We start from the raw sequence: 22,407 nt of genomic DNA, 5'->3' as shown, positions 1-22,407 counted from the left end.
TATTTTCTTATGCTTTTGTGGTTTTGATGGACAGAGCAATAATAGTACATCGTACAATCAATCAGGTGCTTTATTTATCTATTCGGTTGATATCTTATACCTTTTTTGCGTTCTGCGTTCTGCAGGTGCTGCGTAACATGGTGCACTGTGCGGACCTGAGCAACCCCACCAAGTCCCTGGAGCTGTACCGCCAGTGGACGGACCGCATCATGGAGGAGTTCTTCCACCAGGGGGACCGGGAGAGGGAGCGGGGCATGGAGATCAGCCCCATGTGCGACAAGCACACCGCCTCTGTGGAGAAGAGCCAGGTGAGGAGAAGAGGCAGCCCCCATTGCAACAACACACAAATTCTAAAACTCTTCCGGAACGAGTCGTAAAAACATGTTGTTTTTAAGATTACACACATATAGCTAACTAACTAAGGTACACACTGGTGTACCCCAATGCAATTGAAACCATCATCTGACAGGATTTAAATCACAACAACGAATGATAGATTCCCTGACTAACTGATAAACCCGGCCCTCCAGGTGGGCTTCATCGACTACATCGTCCACCCGCTGTGGGAGACCTGGGCCGACCTGGTGCACCCGGACGCCCAGGACATCCTGGACACTCTGGAGGACAACCGCAACTGGTACCAGAGCATGATCCCCCAGAGCCCCTCCCCGCCCTTCTACGACCAGCTGACGGACGGGCCCGGCGGCGGGGGTGGGGGCGGCGGAGGCGGAGGGGGCGGCGGCGGCGGGGAGAAGTTCCAGTTTGAGCTGACCTTGGAGGAGGAGGAGGATGGCGACGGGGCGGAGCGCAACGGGGAAGGGGTCGAGGAGGAAGAGGAGGAGGTGGAAGGAGAGGAGGAGGATATTTTAGGGGGCTCCACGCGGACTCCTCCGATGGACTGCCCCAACGGGCCAGAGAACGAGGAGGAGGTCACCGCGGCGATAGAGATCGTCACGCAGGAGCCGTCGCCGACAGACACATAGTGGGGGAGGGGGGTAACGGTTTCAGCTCATGTTGGCGGTTGAAAAGGTTTTGAATTAATAGTTTTTGAAGGAAAATAAAAAGGGGACATCCTCTTGCAGCTGTGCTTTGTACCGAGCCCACTGAAGGAAGCAGAGGCTCAGTTTTTGGTCCCGCATCCAGTAGGGCGTCTTGCACTTGGGCGTATGGAGCCAGAGACGTGGGAGAGAGAGGGACGGAGAGGCAGAGATAGAGAGCGAGCGAGGGGCGGTTTAATGGGAAGCGGCTACAGAGTTCTCAGGAAAATAAATGCTGCGAACAATTTCCGAACTTTCGGACAGTTAAATGCAAAGGAGGAAGGAACTGACGTTACTTGTGGCCAGTTTTGCAGACGGTTGCTTTAAATGTTCAGGACTGGCATTAAATGGACACTGACACTACTGAGAGATTTTGTACCTTAAGACTTTTTCTTTTTTTACAGACACAATGTGTTTTAGAAGTAGCATAGAGTTACGATCTACTGAGGGGGCACATTTGGATAGAGAAAGTGTTTACTTTTTTCCTGTACCATTTGTCAGAGGACTTTTGTGTGCCTTTTTTACTATTGTCTTTATAATAGTTTTTTTTATTTATTGAACACTCTAGTATGTCTGTGAAATATATCTGAAAGAGCAAATCCTTTTTTTGTGTCTCAGAAAAGGAGTGCAGTCTTCCATGTATTGGGCAATAGATAAATCCAAAACAAACTTTGACAAACGAATCCTTGGACAAGCTCATCCAAACAGGAAAATCTAAAACCATAACAATCACCCAATTTCCATCCAATCACTCACCATGACCTATCAACACACACACACACACACACACACACACGAGTATGTGTGTGTATGTAAAAATGTGTGTGTTAGGTCATAATGAATTTTAATAGGTCATATTCAATATTCACATCCATGATGATTTCTAAAAAAACTATCAAATTAAATGAATGTTAGTCACTCGAAATGACACCACTTGTCATTTTTGTTTTTGATTTCTCATCCTCTATGAACTCCTAGTCACTTGTTATTACCAAGCAAAAGTCTTTCAGATGTCCTTTTCGCCCTTCATTTTGGTCCGTTAACTTCAGATCCACCGAGCTCTACGCAGCGCATCGCCAGAGCAGGACCTCAGCACTCTGCCGGTGCAGTGAGCAGAAATAGCAGTTGATCATATAATGGCCTTTGTGCGTCTATTGTGAGTCTATTCTTAGCCCTCCCAAAGGCATGCCGTGGTCTTAATAATCCTGTTAGTGTGCATTGGGCTCCGGCCCCATGCCGTCGTGGTGTAGGGAGCAATCAGGGTCCGAGCACATGATGAAGGTGTTCCTACAGCTGCTCGCCTGAAGGCTAGTCTCACGCCTTCATCAGTGCCATTATTCCCCGTCGTTTATAAACCCCCTCAGACTCGGGGGATGTGACCCCAAAACAATCAGGCCAGCTATTTATTTCTCAAAAAATAAATTCCCAGCCCCTAATGTGCTGCTTCTGCTCATTGACGTCAATGGACTATTGTTTTTTTTCTTTCTCGTGAATTTCTAGGACATGGGGGTTGGTGGGTTTTTTGGCACAAAGGGAATTGCTAGATCGGGCCATCCGATTGTGAGGGGAGAAGGAAAGGAAATATTACAGGCTAGATTTTAAAACCAAAATGAAAGTCCTTACATTTACCCCTAGATTTGATTCGTTCTGGCCCAGTGGTTGCTATGACTACTGGCTCTGCCATTGGCCTCAATGACTGGTTTTCATGGACGGGTTCTTTTGCATCTGAACTCCACCATCACTTCATTCACCTTTTGTCCAACCACATCCCAGCATGCAACATGTGTGAACAATTGTGAGTGGCATCTCTTTCTTTGTACCTGTAATTGTGTATGCATGGGTGTGTGTGTGTGTGTGTGTGTGTGTGTGTGTGTGTGTGTGTGTGTGTGTGTGTGTGTGTGTGTGTGTGTGTGTGTGTGTGTGTGTGTGTGTGTGTGTGTGTGAGAGAAAGAGAGAGAGCACTCTAATCGTCTATGTCATCAGGCCTTACCCTATCACGCAACTCGTTTGTCTCTACTGTTTGTCGCTAGGAGCTCAAGTTGGTCTTTCTTGCTGTTTATAACAGTGTGTATTTATTCTACACTTAAAAGCTTGTACATAAGAAATACTGGTTCAGTGTAAAATCTATTTTAATTTATATGCACTTGCATTACCTGGAAGTGGTGGTGTCTAATGTGTAGAAGACTCTGGATCGGAGTCCTTTTATATTCTGTACTACATATTGTTTTTGATATATAAATATTTATATATAAGTATATATATATTCGCACAATGTTTTGAGTGCCCAGCAGTGCAGCAGCTAAAGAGACACTGTTGCTGTCACATGAGAACCTTGTAACCATTTACATTATTTTCTTTAAACTAAAGTTTTAACACAAGTTAATATGATTCTTCAATGCGGACAATGTAAATGCAGATTCCAAAACAAAGAAAAATTAATTTTCGAATTGCATTTGATGCATCATTACCCTTCAGTTTTATTTGTTAAAAAAACAATAATGCCGTTCCTTTCTTTGATTAGTACTAGGTTTTCATTTGACAGCAGAACTTAGGTTACCGAAATGCTCCGTAGAGGACATGTTATACTGCTTGGGCTTGGAAATAGGATCCTCAAAAGCTAGGCAAGAGGAAAAGAATCTTAGTCCATGCTTGGTATCAAAATACATGAATAGCTTCTTCTCTCTCTGCGGCTTGTCACAACCTAAGCTTGTCCATCCAGCATTTTGAATGCAGATTGCTGATATAGGAGGCTCAGATATGGTTCGACTGTCAAACACAAAACAATTGTCTTCTTTTACACATTACGCACTTGATGTAAAAGTAGATACCACAAGGGGAGGTTGGTAGCATGCTACAATTCACCCCCGTGCACCAACGTGAACCGGTTCGAATTATCGAGACGTGATTATGTAATTGATTTTTGCTAATGTGTGAACTCTTTCTGATCAAACTTGTTAGCAGTTTTGAAATTCAAATTCTGTCAGTATTACCATTGTTAATCTATGTTCAAGCTTTCTTTGGTCCAAGTCGTGTCCAAAATGGTTAACCAGATTTAGCACTATCTGCATGAGAGATGGGATTTTTTTTTTTTTTTAATCAATATTATGTTCAAGTCTGTCGTTTGTTGCCGGCAGATAATTAAATGTTTCACACAATGTATGGTATTATATTGTATATTGTGTTTAAAATGAAATCTAAAATACTTTTTCTATGAAGTGATTAAAAACAAAGCATGGATATAATTACCTTTGTTGCCTATCTTTCTCTACGTTAACATTTTTTCCTCATTACAGATCACATAGTTAAAAAATAACATTCACATTATTCAGTGAAGTATTTCATAATGGGACTTTCATCTTATTATTTATAGAAGGAAAGTGTGGGAATGAGTGGGAAGTGTGGATCACACAAAACCTAGCTTCCTAATTGGCCAACAATACTAAACAATGCTTAAATACTTATATAACAAACACATTTGAAAATCTTGGCCCCAGCAGGGCTGCTTCATATTAACGACAAAGACAATTCTTCTATCATTTGCAGTATACTGATCACTATCAATGCAGTCTTTATACCCAGGTGTGAAAATCGTGTGACATCAGGACACATGGCAAACCTTCAGGAAATACGGCCATGTTAATTAATGAGTCTGAAGACGTGGGAATCCACATGCATGCCTTTCACTTCCTATCCCTTTGATGTTGTCATGGCTGCATCGTTGCCGTGAATGTGCAATGATAGGGACAGGTCAACACAAATAACAGGCCTCACGTGACATTATTCCACACACACGCACACACACACACAAAAGTTGTTCATTCATGTTTTACATTAGGGCTGCGTGTGGAACCCTTTTAATTGTAAAAGATGTGCCTCAGTCCAAATGCTCCATTCATTTACCACTTTATTTCACTGGCAAATTGCACATCATCCCTGATCCTTGATTTCAATGTCTCATTACGTTAGGAGAATATATGTAGGAGGCACCAGAACCCAGCACAAGGCTGACCTTGCATTAGACGGGAATCATCAATGAGGTTTGAATTACATGATGTGCCACAAGACTGTGGCACATTTCTCACTCTCTCTTTCTCACTATCTCCCTCACCCCTCTGTCTCTACTCTTAACGAGTACTGTCCCTCGTTCTCTCTTTTATGTATTTGTTTATTTCATTTGCCCTTGTCCTCATCCCCATCCTGTCCTTTGTCCTCTTTCAACATCGCCGCTCTGGTCTACTGTGACTTTGAGTCAGTGCCCCTCCCCATCACACCTCATCTTCCGCACAGAGTAACCTATTAAAAGCAGGCTTTTGATTGGACAGAATCTATGTACGTGTCCGTGACGACGACACAGAGAAATGGAGTTCACTGGGACGACGCTGAGTTATTTAATATACCTAAGAATAGGCTGAGCGATTCCCACTCGAGGAAATGACACTACTTAACTCAACCTCCCCATCACCCTGAAGTGAAAGTGATATTTCCGGCTAAGGAGCTGATGCAGGCATGGAGATGGCCTTCAGGCACGAAGTTGCCAGCCGATCTACTTTATGTTATTAATTTCCATCTGTTTTTAACGTGTTATATTGCACAGGTCATACAGTATGTGTGCATTGTGTGTTGAATGTTATAGGCTTGATTGCTGTAGGTAGGTGACATAGAGACACAGTTTAAGGTGCTGTAAGTAGGTGACATGGAGACACAGTTAAAGGTGTTGTAGGTAGGTGACATGGAGACACAGTTAAAGGTGCTGTAGGTAGGTGACATGGAGACACAGTTTAAGGTGCTGTAGGTAGGTGACATGGAGACACAGTTTAAGGTGCTGTAAGTAGGTGACATGGAGACACAGTTTAAGGTGCTGTAGGTAGGTGACAAGGAGACACAGTTAAAGGTGCTGTAGGTAGGTGACATGGAGACACAGTTTAAGGTGCTGTAGGTAGGTGACATGGAGACACAGTTTAAGGTGCTGTAGGTAGGTGACAAGGAGACACAGACTCGTTTCTGACCAGTCAGGGCATCTCTTCCCTGATTGGTTAAGGGAAGCCGTCTTGCCTAACACTGATGAAGTGGCAGAGACATACGACTCTTGAATCGTACCTACAGCTAAGTCAAGCTAAATAGATAGCGGAGTCAGCTGTACACCGAAGGAGACCTGGAGGTCCATCTCTGGTCTCCTGTGTTCCCTGTCAATACCTCCTTGGGCCTGTTACTTCCACCAAGGTGTCAACTGGGGCCCTGATCTGGGAGCAGAAATGTCTTTCCCCAAGGTCTCATTTTAACATTACAATGTTCAACATGCAACCAGTCAATCAGCTCGTAGTAAAATGTTCAGGAGGCGGGGCCATTTAAACGTCCCTCCCTCAGCCAATCAGAGGCCTGGCTGGTGACGTGGCAGAGCAAAAGGACAAAGCATGTGTGAGTGAGTAAATGAATGAGAGAGAGACACACAGAGAGAGAGACAGAGAAAGAGTGTCAGCATAACTGTCAAGGCTGATTTTGTCATGGTGTGATGCTATTGGGAGTGCATTACCTGTGTGCCTCACATCCAGAACCTCTAGGCCTGTAGTACTCCAACAGTGCTTTGTTTGTCGTCCATCTCTATCTCTCTCTTTCAGACCGGTAGCATCATCCAACATTGCAACTGTGATCTGCTGGGACTGAACTGAGCATGTGCAATGACCTGGGCGGCTAGAGTCCTTTCATTTCCTTTCGTTCCTCTGACCTGCTGGTCTAGTGCATAAAGACTGGAATGGACACTAGGGGGGAGGAGAGAAGGTGGGGAAGGAGGGATGTGAGCAGGAGAAAGAAAGGGGGGAGAACAACAGAGAAAAAGCAAAGTGAGGCGAGGTAGGAAGTTAAAATGTGTATAGGGCGCTTGCCCGTGTTCTCTTCTCCTCTGAAGGTGTGTTTAGCTGAGTATCCTGCAAGGCCATGTGTGCAGCTATTCTTCTATTTAGATATTCTTCCTCAAGAACCCACACAGAGATGAGTAAATGTGGGAGACTTAAAGGTTGCTCACATCCCCACATACTTGTTGCTGGTTAGGCCTCTGTGTGTCACTATGGAAACCATGCCTCTGCTTTCACCTCAACATTCCTCCGTGTTAGGTTACAGCTATATGGCACATGATGGCATCACATTTTTTTCATATCAGGTTCCGGGATTAATGTATTTTATGCACATGACACAAGCACCTTTTGATGAAGCGTAATTCTAATCTCCTGTGGTTTCGGGCTAGGTATGAGTCGGAGAGTAGTAAATGTTCAACACGTTTATTCAGAGACACAAGGTAAACGAGCTTGCACTCTGAAGGTTGTTCATGAAGCATCTGCTGATTCCAAGTAAAATTCGGGCTATATTGGTGTGGGCAGTATGGAAAATAAAGCCACGCCTACAGGTTTGGATTTATCTAAGACCAATAAAACTTTATATTGTCTTGTCTTGACCACTCAATGTGTAGAAGCAAAAATAGTCAAAACAGATGTTAGCACTATAGGTAGATGTTAACTTTAATATCGTGTGGTCTAAAATGGCAGAGGACAAATTGCATTTAGAATTTAAAACGGGAGTATGAACAGTTTCAGATGTTGCATGAAGCACAACTTCAGTCCACTGCCAGTGGCGGAATGTTCTTTGCCATTACTGACCATGTAACATGCTAATTAGTGAGCCAATCACTGGACGTCATTTAACTACCTAAATATTTCATTGATCTCGTCCACGACTGACGTCAATCAGTCTCAAACTATTTAATACTCGTCTTAAATTGTAGTATTTCTTAAAAGTCCTCAATACAGGGCAGTATAGGCCATCGGACAGAAATTACGCAGCCTCTCGTATATTCAGGGTTGATGTATATTCAGTGATTCAGTGCTGCTGGTTGATCTGAGATAGCCACCCCCCACATTTGAATATAACAGATGGAATTGTGGCATGAAATAACTGTGGCATTAAATAAATGAATGTGGCGCTATGAAATAAATGTGGCATTAAATAAATAAATGTGGGATGATGAAATAAAAGTTCCCTGAAAAATCGAAATGTGGCATGATGAAATACAAGTCCCTTGATATAAATAACAGCAATTATTTTAATAACATCCTTTAAAAACAAACAAAAACGTATATATTATTGCCTCATTTATTTATAAATATATTTAATATTGACTCAAATTGTATTCCAGCTCCCAGCTCGTCTCTTTACCTCCACCCACTCCTGTGGCGCGCGCAGCCACCAAAGCGAGCGTGGCTTGCATACCAACCAAAACACAAGTAGCGATGAATACCAACTGTTTACCGTCTAACAAATATGTAAATACGGTCCCCTCGCCGTAGAGAAGGACACAAACACACACCGATAAGGTACAGTAGTACGCTACTCAATTGTCACCATTTATTTTCAACTTTTGTAATTTTGCAAACAATCAAGTACACGCTAGACTTCCTTGTTAACGTTACGCAATCTGGAGGGGGTGTCAAGTGGTCAGGTAGTTGAGAGGAACGACCTCCTTGCTTAGTTTCGTGGGATGAATGATGAACAAGGTCATAGAGGGTTTCTCATTCAGCTCTATGAATAATCGCTGAAGTCATTAAGTCGCTTATTTTTGTTGGACCTTAAACATTCACACGTGAATGTCAACATGAGCAAACGTGTGCATGTTTTTTTTTTGGGCACGTGCTTATGAACGTGGGCCATTAATGATGATTCAAATTTAAAATAATTTAATTTAGACCTTCGGTGAAGTCTAAATATTGAAGTGAATTGTATTTATACATTGAATATTCACGTAATGCTCTTGGGACATGCATAACTTGCTGCGTAATAAAGATCAAGTTGCAGCTTGTCAAGAATCGAGGCCACATGATTGCAGTGAACTTGAATTGTTGTCGTCAGTCATTAGGGTTGAATTGTATTAATATACTATTACCTATTCTGAATGGTCAGTTTATATAGCCTATACGTTTTTACATTAAATGTTGTTTCATTGCCTCTAGCAGTTATAGACCAGTTTAGTTTTCACAAATTCAATAGGTTATTCACAACTGAATTACTCAACATTAGGTAAAGTACATCTATTTTATTCATTCATATTTGCAAGAGTCCTGCTCAAGAAAACAAAGCTTTCTTACTACTTTTTAAAAAAAAAGTGGTTACTGTCTGTAATTTGTTGTTGTGGTTCTACTAAAGTCGATATATTTTGAGTACTGTTGCAATAGAGTGTTTGTCTTGAATCCCACTCTGTGCCAACGTTTTCCAGGAGGTCTGACATTTGATTAATTATTGCCTGGGAGCATTACGCAAGAGTCCTGGCATTGGTGCTGAATGGAAATATGGTAATCAATAAAGTTTGGTGTTTTCATTAGAGATGGATCAATGTTATTGGTTAACTGGTACAGTGTTGTCAGACACGTGGGTCGGCCCCTGTATAGTAGACATGGCTTCTCTTACCCAGAGATGTTGTTTTGAGGGTGTCCATGTGCCTCATTACTGAGGACATAAGACATTGGCCTCTGCATGCATATTATTACATATTACTTCAAATGCAAGGGCTATAATCAATGGGAAATAGACTCAATCACCATTGTGTAACCTCATTTGGAGATAGATAGTGACTTAACAGACATTTATTTACATGGAAGTCTTTGAGATTTCCACTTTAAGTACATCATATCTTAATATGTATTGGTTAACTTCAGTTGTGTAGCTATAAAAATGTTAATTGTGTTGTAACTTTTACAGACTAGTTGCATTTTCTGTGACTTACGTGTGACTTGCATCTGATGTCTGATTTAGCAGCCGCTTAATAAGGTTGGATAACATGGATACAATCCTTCGAGTGGCTAGTTGCACGTTGCAGTATGTGAGAAGATGTGCACACAGGAGTGGTGTTTTTTTTTCTCAGAGAAAAGCTTGTGTAGTGTGATCATGTCGAGCAACGAGTTTCAGTTCCGGTCTTGCTTGGCCAGGGAATTGAGCCTGGGAAAGTTCCTGGAATCAATCTGTTTCCTTTGTCAAGATGTTGCCTTTAAAAAAGCCTTGATTGCTTCAATAAATCCTTGTTGCTTCAGGGAACTGCCTATGTGAAATCATACAACAGGTTTTGATTAAAAGGCCTATATCATGTTCATCCAAGGAGAACGGAGAACCTGCTGTTAACAAGTATTACATTCGTTATTTCATGATTACAGATTCATTCAAGCATTCTTATGACCGAGCATTTCATAGCATGTCAAACCTAATCACACCCCCTGTTATTTTCCCTATATGGTTTGCTTTGGAAAGGTTCATGGGATAGTTGTATGACTCAGACCTGTACAGACTTGTTTGAGTGAGAGAGCGAGAGAGAGAGAATCCATGCATGTGTGCTGTCTTTCCTCGCAATCCTATCTAGTTTTCACTTGGGCCGTGGTGTGTGTGTTATATCTACATTTAGGACATGCCAATAATAAGCCCTCTGTGGGGCATCTTTCTGTGCACCTCAGCATTGGTATTTAATGGCCCAGATACAAACAAAATGCCCTCACTGGAAAGATCTTACCAGCCCTGCACGTTGTAGGACAGAAGAGCAGCATGTGAGGGGTAGACTCATAGTGGCTTTAAAGGGTTTATTTAGACTGGTCTATCGACATTTACTCTATTAGCTGAATAACTTTAGATGGAACTAGATTATGCTGGTACAGATTACAAGTGTTTCCTATTACACTACCACATGTAAGGTGTAGCAATAACATAGCAAATGGTATGTGTTAAGGTTTGATTCAGTGGTTAAGTTGCGTTGCAGTGAATTAAGTAATTTAAATAAAACTTGCTCTATTACCTATCAACAGCTAGAAAAGGGACAATCTTCACATAGTCTCTGGTCATAGAGTCCTAGTTTCCATGTTCAGGCTCCATACAGAATCAAACACACAACCACAAACCACAAACCAGAAAGACTACAATTAAATGGTTCACACGTCTATTTTGATCTAATCATGTTTTATTGGCCAGGATGTAATGCGTCACTCGAGAGGCCTAGCCCATCGTTGGCAGCTCAGTCGCCACACTCATAACCTACAATAGCATCACTCTGGTGGGTGTCCAACTAAACTGGAGCCAGCAGCCATTCGGGAATAGGGGAATAAAACATATTTGTTTGGCTAACACAAACTATCATCAGCATGGGATTAATTATCATTTTTGTCCACAAACTAAAAGACAAATGATTTGCAGCACAATTAAAATGAATTGAGTCTTGTATAACAATCAAGACGTATTGTGCTATTCCTTTATCTGTTTCTCTTGACACTGAAAACGACCATAGTCTGAGAACCTTCATGTTTTCTTTCTCTCTGAGCTATTCAGTATTTCTAGGAAAAAGTGTTCTTTGAAGCCGTGCCTGAGGCTTGTCTTCAGTCCCAGACTGCCAGCCAGGGCTCCAGTGTTTATAGATGGGAACTGATTGTAAAGTGGAGCTGTGCTGTGTATTTATTTGGGCAGGGGGGCCCCACGTGGAAATTGGTAATTGCCGTTGGAGACACACACTGGACCGGCGTGGTATCAGCGAGCTCATCAGGGAGACCACAGACCGTAGCAGCGCCGGTTTAGTGTGGGTGAGCTCATCTCTTTCCATCCACCCTGAGTCCCTAGGCAGGGGTCGGGCCAGGGGGTTGGGATGGATGGGGGCGGCCGCAGGGGGGCCCGAAGCTGCAATAAGTCACCAGAGTTACTTATGATGGGGATGACAAGGTTACGGTAAATCAGGGGCACTTTGTGTCTTTTTTTTATAACGCACTACTGTAGTACACAAACTATAGTGAAAAACAACAACAAGGGTTGACTGCTGATATCATTAGCCTGTGATAGTAAGGCTGAGCTGAAATATGCCTGTGTACAAAAAATTATAATAAAAAGCTGAGATTCGCTATTCTCAGCTTTTTATTTATAATGTATTTATTGAATACATTGTAACAACCATTCAACCATCTACATAACCAGCATGGTCAGCCAACCAGTTGCCTTAAGAGCTATTCTGGCCCAATTTGAAACATTTAGCGATTGCCTCAAATCCCACGAAATCGACCAATCCTTGCTAAATTATGGGAGCTTCCATATTTTTCCAATCACCGCAACATTCCTGGATAAGGTAACTAGTCATACCTCGAGTTTGACCAAACATCACAATTCCCCACACAAACTCACATTCATAATATATAAATTAAATCACAATTTTCACCTGTTTCCACCATTTCACACAACTTGCAGAAATCACTGCAACTTTTAGGTAAGGGGACACAATATGTTTTTTTTTACCACAATAAAGTCTGAAGTCTGAATGTCAGGGAAAAATGATGGCCGATCCTTTAGACAAAACATTCTAAGAATAAACTAAACAATTACTCACACTTGGAAATGGGTGCTAATTACACCCAAAACATTACAAACCCATATGGCCCTTGCTTTTTGAGTTTCCTTCTTTGTTTTTATAAGCAAAGCATCACATTGCCTTGGCTATTACCTCGGCTGATGACAGTTCTCTGTGTCAGCATGACAATGTGGAGAGCTGGGGGTGTGTTGTGCATGGCCAGTGGGCACGTAGGCACTCGCCGGGTGTTGGCTGCCACAGTCTCTTGCCTTATCGCCCCGCATGCCTTTCCCCACTGACTCAAATGTTTTGGTTTGACTCTGGCCTGATGGCCTAATTGCTGTGTGGGCGGGAGTGTGTGTGTGTGTGTGTTGCTTCCCATCATCTCATCCAGGCAGGTGGGGAGGGGGACGATGGCCCTGGCTTGGCTGCCTGCCTGTCTGCTTATCGGTCAAGTCAGTTGATGGGGAAATCTTAGAATTGAGCAATGCTGAATGAAATAAATAGGCTACATGGACATACTCATGCAAGCCTGTGTTGGATTGGTTAGCAAGACCTTAACGCCAAACAGACATAACAGTCGCTGTGTGCTCTGCGAATGCTGAGAAGTGAGAACCATTTGTCTCTGTCATTTCCCACATGCTTAAAAACATGCTTAAAAAAAATACCCCTTCTTAGTTCTCCTCCATCATTTCCATTATGTTCTTCTTCATTGTGCTGATGTGTACTGGTGTAGCAGGGAAACACCACACTGCGTCCAGCCAGGAGAAATGTGAGGACAAAGGAGAAATGTGAGGACATAAGTGGATAACGTTGACGGGCGAGGCGTCGTCATGGGGCCCAGAGTGGCGTCTCTCAGCCTTATCCAATGATCAAACAGGTCATTGACTTGCGGCACACCGTTTGCTTTGCCTGCTAAACCTACATTTGGCATTGTCGGATTAATGATCCATTAATTTATAGCTTGCAATGGCTGATGATAGCAGCTCATTTCAATTTTACAACAGAACCAATCAAACCGAAATCTTGGGGCTGTCAGTGGCAAACTCTGTACCCTAAAGTTTATTTTGTGAGTTTGTGGGAATGATCAAGACGACATCATAGTAAACTTGGAATAAACTAAGAGCAAGACTGCCCCCCTCAGGTGAAAAGTTGAAAAGAGTAGAAAAAAAATAGGTCAGGTATTGGATAGAGCATTGACTGAGCCTGAGACGCAATAGACCATGTAATGTGAAGGCCTAGTTTTACTTTTGGTGCCACTCTACATGAGTGACAGGCAGACAGGCCCTTGGGGGGCACTTTTGAGAAATTAAAGCATTGGCAAGTTTGTGTGTGTGTGTGTGTGTGTGTGTGTGTGTGTGTGTGTGTGTGTGTGTGTGTGTGTGTGTGTGTGTGTGTGTGTGTGTGTGTGTGTGTGTGTGTGTGTGTGTGTGTGTACGTGAACAATAGTGAATGTAAATTTAATTATCTTTATTAAACTCCTGCAGATCCCAACTCTGACTTCCAGGGACGCTCAAGGCTAACCTTTGGGGTTGGTTCTTTTCGTTTACAGTGAATATGGGCACAGCCCAGATAAATTAATGCAGAGGGGCTAAGGGTTTTGGGAATAACATTAATATGGTTGGGCAAGATGGAGGGGGAAAATGTGCATGATTGAAAGAAACCAGCAGATGGCGGCAAAACTACATAGTTCCTCTTGCTTAAAAAGACCAAAAAGAAAACAAACATTTGTGTACCTCCTAAAGTCTGCCTTAAGCGTGTATATTGATAATTGATGATTAGTATGGCAACTACAGTATATCATGATAAACAAAAGTATCTACAAACAAACTGTGCTTTTATTTCTACTCCTAAATATTCAAAGTTTCTAATAAATCTCCTCTGTTCTTGGACCTACTTTAAATGTCGGCAGTGTATATGTGTGTCTGCGCATGTGTTTCCGTCAGCTCTGCGCATCGCCAAGTGCACTCAAAATTGGGACATCATCACCTTGACTGCTCTGTTCTCCTCTCACTGTGCCACATTTCAATTCTCCACTGGCTCTGCGTGCAGATTACTTACGTGCATGTCCTCTATACAGCAACGGTCATTTCCAGCCCTATCTCTTAATCCCAGTTCATCACTCTACTCCTCTTCTTTTTTTCCCCAGAACAGGCCCTCTGTCTCCAATCTCCTCAGACGATTCCTCCACCACCACCTCCGCCTGCTCCTCTCGCTTGGTGCTGGGGTGAATGGGGGGTCCATGGAGAGACCAGTAAATGGCTGAGGAGCTGTGCACTGGCTGGTTTCGCATCATCGCAGGTAGGACCGCTGTCCTCCTTGGGTTCACCATGACTTTGTATTGCTACTAGAATGCTAGTTTGTTATTATTATTATTTGTCATCTCAACAAAATGGTTATTCTATCCTGATGCGTGACATCTTTATGCTATTGTTTTCTGTTTACCCTTCAAACCTAATCATGCTTTGTGCACTCACACATGTGATCACACGGTCAATTTAATATCTGTCTAGCTTCATGGCAAATTGCATTAAGATAATAAGCATACTTTGTAGGGGTGTGCATCTCTCCAATAAAAGACGATTCGATGCGTATCTCGATACATGGGGTATGATATGATTCAGGAACGATACATTTTTAAAATGGAACGATTCGATTCAGTTAGATTCAGAAGATTTGCATCTTTTAAATCAAAATCAATTTTCCGATTCAAATCGGTTTTTGTTACACCCCTAATACTTTGCTTTTAGACCAAAGCACATGAACTATGGAATGATGTGACGCTAGTGAGTGATGCTCTGAGCCTTATTAAATTCTATGTTACCAAGTAGATACTTCTTTCACCTTTTATGTCCACCTTTAGATTTATAATTTATGGATGTGGTGTCGAAGACAACATGAAATATCTATACTATATTCCTCAGGTGTTGTAGTAGGCTTTTCCTACCACTAGAAGGCAGTAGCGTAGAAGCCAAACACTGAACCACTGACATGAACCTAATTATATAAGCACATACAGTACATGAGAGGGAGGGGGTGTTGCTTGACTGACCCAAGCGTGAGTAAATAAAGAGGTGTTTGGCAGATGGGCTGTAAATGTGCATTTGTGTGTGTGTCTGTGTATGTGCACATGCGTGCTTTTGTGCACATGGTTAATCAGACTAGGGAGCATCTGCCGGCTAATAAGGGGGGAGGAGGGGTGGTGTCAGATTCAGACACATGGAGTCCAAAAAAAGAGGTGTGGGGGGGGGATAGGCCAACAAATGGGGCTAAAGTGACGTCAAAGAATAAACGGAAAGATGTACAGTCACAGAGGCTTCAGAGAGATTTTGAGATACACCGAGAGACTTGGGTAGACAGACGGAGAGAGAGACTTGGGTAGAGAGGGAGAGAGACTTGGGTAGAGAGAGGGAGAGAGACTTGGGTAGACAGACAGAGAGAGAGAGAGAGAGAGAGAGAGAGGGAGAGAGACTTGGGAAGACAGTGAGAGAGGGAGAGAGACTTGGGCAGACAGTGAGAGAGAGAGTGATAAATGGAGAGAGAGACTTGGACGGAGAGGTGAGCATGGCCATCCAGCTGGCTCGTGTCAGATGTGTGACTCATGCTCTCAGACCGTCTGCACCCAAGACCTGAGGGGTCGGGTCTATAGCTGTTTCATTATTTAGTCTCCTTACACATTTTTTAAGGTGAATGCTGTCCCAACACAGCAAATGTAGATGCTAATTATAACACAAAAGAAAATGATTAATTCGCAAAATGAATGTCACACACACACACACACACACTCACACGCACACACACACCTCCCTTACTGCTAGCTCCTTCTTGAACAGCGTAGTCATGCGTTGCCATGACGTCACACTGATCAGCAGGGGCTACTGGGATGTGGGAGGAGAGGAGGGGGGGAAATGGCAGTTACAATGACAATACAGCAATATACAACCATTCTATATGTTGCTCATGTTATGTCCACAGTTCTCTGTGAGACTACACACCACCTTGGCTTTGGTTAATGATCCGTAAAGATTTTGCTTGGTTGTCATCCATATTACTACTGATGGGATTCCCTCATTGTGGTGTATGTAATAGATGGATATTGCTATGACAAAACCACAAGCTATCCCCAAGCTAAAAAGTAATTTGACCAGCTCTAGTCCAGACAGAGTTCTAGACATGTTCTGCTGTTCTTATTCAACTGTGCTCTCCGTCTTCCAATTCCTTCTCACCTGCACATTAGAAATGTCAAGCCTGCTACACACACAGGCATGCACTGAGTGTGTTAATATACACATGCAAGCAAACGACTGTGCTATGCCATTACTAACTGCGTGAATCTATAAATGTGAATTTGGTTTCATGTGACGTGTGTGCAATTTCTGCACATGTTAGAGCAAGGGGGGGAGAGAGAGATTATCAGTCAACCGTTCTCCTGGGCCATAGTGTCAGGAGATTAAGGCTGCACGTCATGTGACTCCACTCAACTCCAGGCATTGGCTGAGGCCAGCTGTGACCTCAGCAAACCCTACCCACATTCTCGCTCCCCTCCACACACGCGTATATACACATACACCTCCCCCTCCTCTCTCCCTCACTGCCCCTCCCCTTTTTCCTGCGAAACATTTTTTTTTTCATCCCCTCACAAACGCGCACACACACACACACACACACACACACACACACACACACACACACACACACACACACACACATTTCTCAGCATCCTGGGGCTGGAGGTTGACGAGCAGTAGCAGCATCCATGGCTTAAGCTCTGATCAGCAGCTAGCCCAGCCTGCACCCACCCCCACCTCTCTCTCTCTGTCTCTCTCTGTCTCTCTCTGTCTCTCTCTCTCTCTCTCTCTCTCTCTCTCTCTCTCTCTCTCTCTCTCTCTCTCTCTCTCTCTCTCCTTCTCCCTCTGTGTGTGTGTCTCTCTTTGCCGGCCATCTGACAGCCAACGTCTGGGGGTGTAGGAGGCTCGCTGTTAGCCAGGGCGTTAGCCACGCGCACACACGCATTAATTCAACCACACACACACGGCTAGCTGCTGGTGTGGTTCTATTGCTGTATTTATTGTGCCGTTCATCTAGTAACCAGGGACACTCCTCTGCTGTGCCCCCTTCCACCACCCGGACCCCCCCCCCCCCCTCCCATCCTGAACATCTTAATTTCGTTCCAGGATCCTTGGAAATAGAGGAATGCAAATCTGCAACCATGATGGAAGGTAAGAAAGCACTACCTTTTTTGCTCTTAAATGTCCTTTCTGTCTTGATCCAACATACTCCTCAATGCCATTGTCCAAAGGTGCTTCCACTGCCGGTAATGTGTGTCTATATGTGTGTGTGTGTGTGTGTGTGTGTGTTTTGTACCTCCAAATGGCATATGCTACGGTGCTATTTTGAGACCATGCATACTGGGGACTTGCATGTCATTCTAAAGGGAAGGGCACCACTGTGTGTCTCTTGCCATGGCAGCACAATGGCTGGGCTAATGCAAGCACATACGCACGTCTGTGTTTGTCTGGTAGTGTGTATTATGGACTTCTTCTTCCCGTCAACGTAAAGGATTAGGATTTATTGTGCAGCGGGGGCTTATGTGCCCAGCTTGCAGGCTGTACTTACTTGTATAAATTGTCTTTGTGTTGTATTGTGTGTTTGTGTGTGCACCCTTACCCACCGCGACACACAGCCACACGCTTGAAGCACACACAGTGCATTACCCGTCTTGCATCTACTCAGGCTACGAGGCTGCTTGTCAGAAGATGTATGGGAACCACGTCTGGGGATCAATGTTTTTTTCACACACCTTTTCCAGAGCCAATGGCATTCGTGTTAGACATCTGGAGGGAATGAAACGGACAGTTTTAGTATCATGTCCCTTTAATTTCATGACATCATCACGGCTACACCAGGGATTTAAGGATGACTCTCTATCTATGCAGCTGGCCTCCAGCAAGCTCTATTTTTAATACATGAATTAATGAATTCATTGATTTATCCATCCATTCGATTCAGTTACATTTCAGTATACACTCTTTAATTTTTCATCAACCACCACATTGTAAATAATGTTATATTTAATAGCAATGTGCATAGAAGTCCTAAAGTAGCAATAGTCCCATAGTAGCCTTTTACATGCGTTAACCATACTTTTTTTTTTACTAGCGATGCTTCTTCACCTTTTTGTTAAAGAGGGGGATGTACAGTTCTTGTTCTCCATGTTGTAGTCTGTTGCAGTCTAGATTCTATAAAATGGTTCCCTTTTAACTACCTGCTTTTCAAAATGTCAAATACTTATCGATAAAGAGTGTTTGTGCTATCATGTCCTAATTAAGAGTGAGGTTTTCTTCCAGGCCATCTCATGGTTTGTTTGCTGTTATTTCCACCAATATTTGCACTTGTGTATGCATTGTGTCGTTCATGCTCTGAGGCCTGTCTTGTTTACTTTAGTCCAGGAGGAACTTTCCTTTTGCCCCCTATGTGTTGTCTCTTGGATCCTTAACACCAGACCAGAGTATAGTTAGGAGCGATGATGCTTACTGAAGGTGAGCACCGTCTCCATTGATCAGGTGAAGGCTTGGCGTCTAGCCATTAATGAGATTATCTATATTGGAACTTTCTATTAGAGATTTATGACTGTCCAGTATTAACAAAATCAAATATCCCAAACATTATTTTTGCATCCCGGTTTTATATCGCAACATTATTCCTTTTCAGGGCAAATCTCCTAATTTCAAACAATTATTGGTAATGTGGATAATGACTGCCGAGCTGGCAGATGGATTCCTTGTTTATTTAGCTCAGACAGTCTCAAATAGGCTAATTGTACTGTAAAGCACCTTTCGATACAAAAGACAACAATCTGCATCCCTTTTCTTTACCTATGTGGAACAAGTTCAAGTATACACACTGTAGCTGGTGAAGATGTAGGAAAGGTAATATGGCACCCTTCTTTTCATTGAGTAATGCACATGCACAAACTATTAACAATGATCCAAAAACCTTGGAGCCTTTCTTGGCCTTATTATTTTGACCCTGATAATGGAGCTGTACTAATTGATCAACTCCAGCTTGTCTATATTCAAATATAAGAAAGTACTGCTGTTATGTAAACAACACGGCCTGCAACATCGCCTTCTGCAAATATTCACTGAAAAGTTGGACGATTTGACGTCAAATTTGCATTCTCCATTGGTCAGAATAGGAGCATAAACATCAATAATCCACTTTTCACTACACACAAATGAAGCACTCCCTTAAATTAGAAAATTACCAACTTTGATGGTTCCCTTTTATAAACTGTTGATGTTAAAGTATCGTGTTCAGAGCCCAGTGCAGTGCAGCAATCCCCTGTCACAACAATCTGGTTTGTGCATGTATATTGACACACTATTTGCAGGCTTAGCAAGGGATTTTTCCTATGGGGAGAAGCTTTTATATATTTACACACACGCGCACACACACGCACACACACAGTATAACAGAAGGCTGTGTTCGTTGAGAGAGTGATGAGCATGGTCTTCTTCATGTTAGCCGCCTCCTCCTCTTTGCTGCGCTCACGGTAGCATGCGATGCGGCACCCGGTTGCATGTGTGTCATGGGCCAGGTGTTAGGTAACAGTAGCAGGAGGAAAAAAATCAACAATCTGTAAATAGCACCGCGGCCACTCCTCCATTAGACTAGCTCGTGCCGGCTTAGCATGCACTCCATGCAGGCGGGATTACATTCAGGTGTTAAAATTGGACACTAATCCACGTTAGTACTCCTATATTAAGAATGCTAGCCCTTAGTAGGGCTAGCATATTGTCCCTGCTATACCCTTGGCGGTCGTTTTCTAGATTTCAGGAAGAGGACAAAATAATGGTGCTATTTGTTGATGAGCATTTAAGAGGATGTCCTTACAATAAATTAGGCTATAGATATCTTGATGTTTGTTGGTGAGCATTCAAGAGGATGTTCCTACAATAAATTATGCTAAAGGTATCATGATGTTCTTTTATATTGTCCCTGCATATTTGGGGGATTTAAGTACCTAGGCTGGTAATGCCACAGTATGCACACTATTTCCTGCGCCCTTCCTTTTGAATTACAGGCCCCCTGTGTGCTTAGCTCTGGTCGCGGTGGGCCCGTGGTTTCATTCACACTGGTGGTTTTCTCAGCTTGCTCCCAGGTAATCATGCTGGCAGATTAACAGATGCCAGTGGCCATAGGACTTTAGACCTAAGAATTACAAGAAGGTATTTCAAGCAGGGCAATACGAATTATACATTTGTTGGTCAATCTTTTTAAATGGGCAAATTCTTTACCAAATCCAGTGTTTCCCATACTGTTTTGACTAATGTACCACCTCAAATAAATTTGTCAGCCAAGAACCCTCTTTCAAGCAAGAAACATTTTGGGGAGGGAAGACAATGAAATGAGCAGATAGTATTTAAATGGGAGGCGTGAATACTTACAAGGACTTGTGCTTCACTTATGTCATTCATTGGAAAGATTTACCGACATTGACATAATTATTCAGATGTACTGAATTTTACTACGGTGGTATTGTGATTCAGATTCATTGGACATTTTCCTGGTACCCCTTGTTGCAATCCTGCAAAGTAGCCCCATTTGAGAGACGTTGACCTTATCGTTCCCCCGAAATGCATGGAAGCACCAATAGCGTGCATTACTGGTTGTGAGTGGCCTACTTACACTCCTGATGTCTGTGAGCAGCAGCAGCAGCCCCAGTCATGCAGGTAGGCCTGCTGCCTGGAGCCAGACAGGATGAGCTATTGGACACTGTTTTCCTGGAATGCCACCAGACACAGGTCAGGGAGGACATTCAGGCCTATATATAGGCCCTTCACCTACATCTTGGCTGCAATCAAAACGCTTTTCTCCCTCTTCCTTGGGTTAGGGATTAGCCATGATAGCCAAAACAATGTATTTACTTATATTCTTGGCAAATAAATTATTGTTTTTTGTTGGTTTGTTTTTTTTGCTTGGTGAGTTATTTTTGTCCATTAGTATAAAGCATATTTTAATCATTACAATTCTAGGAGGATTATTTGGAAAGAATCCCGGAGAAGAGGATTATGAATATCATGGTCATGATATTCTAAATGATAGTCGTTTTCTAAATAATGGTTTACCCAACGTTTGCACCAGGGAAATCCTATTAAATAACTGAATCTGAGAAATACAGAAAATAAATTAAAACCGTAGCTAAAATAAGACATTGATATCTTTCTTCCAAATGGCTCATACTATTCTCCCCAAAAAGTAAGTGGGATGCAGTGACTCAAGTGACTTGTTTGTATACTGAGAAAACTAAACCGCTACCTTCCAGTATTCCGTTTTCTCTGCCCTGGCCTTTATAAAGTGAGTGTTTTGATATGATCCTACAACCCTGTCATGATCCTAGATACATGTGCACACATACAACGCACGTTGCTAAGCGCAACCGTAATCGGACTCCAAAGACCGGCACACAGGTCTTTAATACTATCATGGTACCCAGGTGGCTATTTTTATTCAATGACGTGTCGTCAGCGGCCAGGGATATGGACCCTCAAGATCTAGAGTCTATAGGTCTGAGTCTGGCAGAGATGGAGGACAGAGGAGAAACATTTTACATGCGACGACTACTACAAAGGACTACTGGAACCCACTTTGTTACATTACAATGTGGGTAGTATTTGCTAATTTACGATGTTTAACTTTCTTCCATGTCCCCTGCTCCCAGATCTCCCTGGGAGTTAGTTTTATCCGCTGGATGATGCAAAACAAATTATGCGGCTGGCTTTTGCTGGCGAATTAGCGGGGATATCTGGGGACAGGCAACATGGAGGAAATTAAATTTGTTGATTTGCATACACTTAATGCATACACACGTAATGATACAAAGCCATTTGAAAATTGGCGAAAAAGTATTTTAAGAACACACATTAGTCCTTTGCTATGAATACGGGCAGTTAAGGAACCACAGCGTGTGTGTGTGTGTGTGTGTGTGTGTGTGTGTGTGTGTGTGTGTGTGTGTGTGTGTGT

General features: G+C 42.8%; 2 protein-coding genes across 2 annotated transcripts in view; both read left to right on the top strand.

Annotated features, from left to right (window-relative positions):
• Positions 1 to 4,257, top strand: part of pde4ba (phosphodiesterase 4B, cAMP-specific a) — a gene marked incomplete at its 5' end in the record, with an annotated part of 93,730 nt that extends 89,473 nt beyond the window's left edge. The window contains 2 exon segments of the mRNA XM_084473022.1: positions 126 to 308; positions 531 to 4,257. Of these exon segments, the coding sequence (XP_084329148.1) occupies positions 126 to 308; positions 531 to 983 (636 nt within the window). The 3' untranslated portion in view covers positions 984 to 4,257.
• A 4,013-nt stretch (positions 4,258 to 8,270) lies between these two features.
• sgip1a (SH3GL interacting endocytic adaptor 1a) overlaps positions 8,271 to 22,407 on the top strand; it is a 51,438-nt gene continuing 37,301 nt past the window's right edge. Inside the window, exons 1-3 of the mRNA XM_084473531.1 lie at positions 8,271 to 8,398; positions 14,531 to 14,682; positions 17,556 to 17,600. Coding sequence (XP_084329657.1) covers positions 14,640 to 14,682; positions 17,556 to 17,600 — 88 coding nt within the window. The 5' untranslated portion in view covers positions 8,271 to 8,398; positions 14,531 to 14,639. The remainder of the gene's footprint in view (positions 8,399 to 14,530; positions 14,683 to 17,555; positions 17,601 to 22,407) is intronic.

Source organism: Micromesistius poutassou (genome assembly GCF_964030765.1).
Source record: "Micromesistius poutassou genome assembly, chromosome: 9".
NCBI lineage: Eukaryota > Metazoa > Chordata > Actinopteri > Gadiformes > Gadidae > Micromesistius > Micromesistius poutassou.
This window is presented reverse-complemented; position numbering and strand designations above follow the sequence as displayed.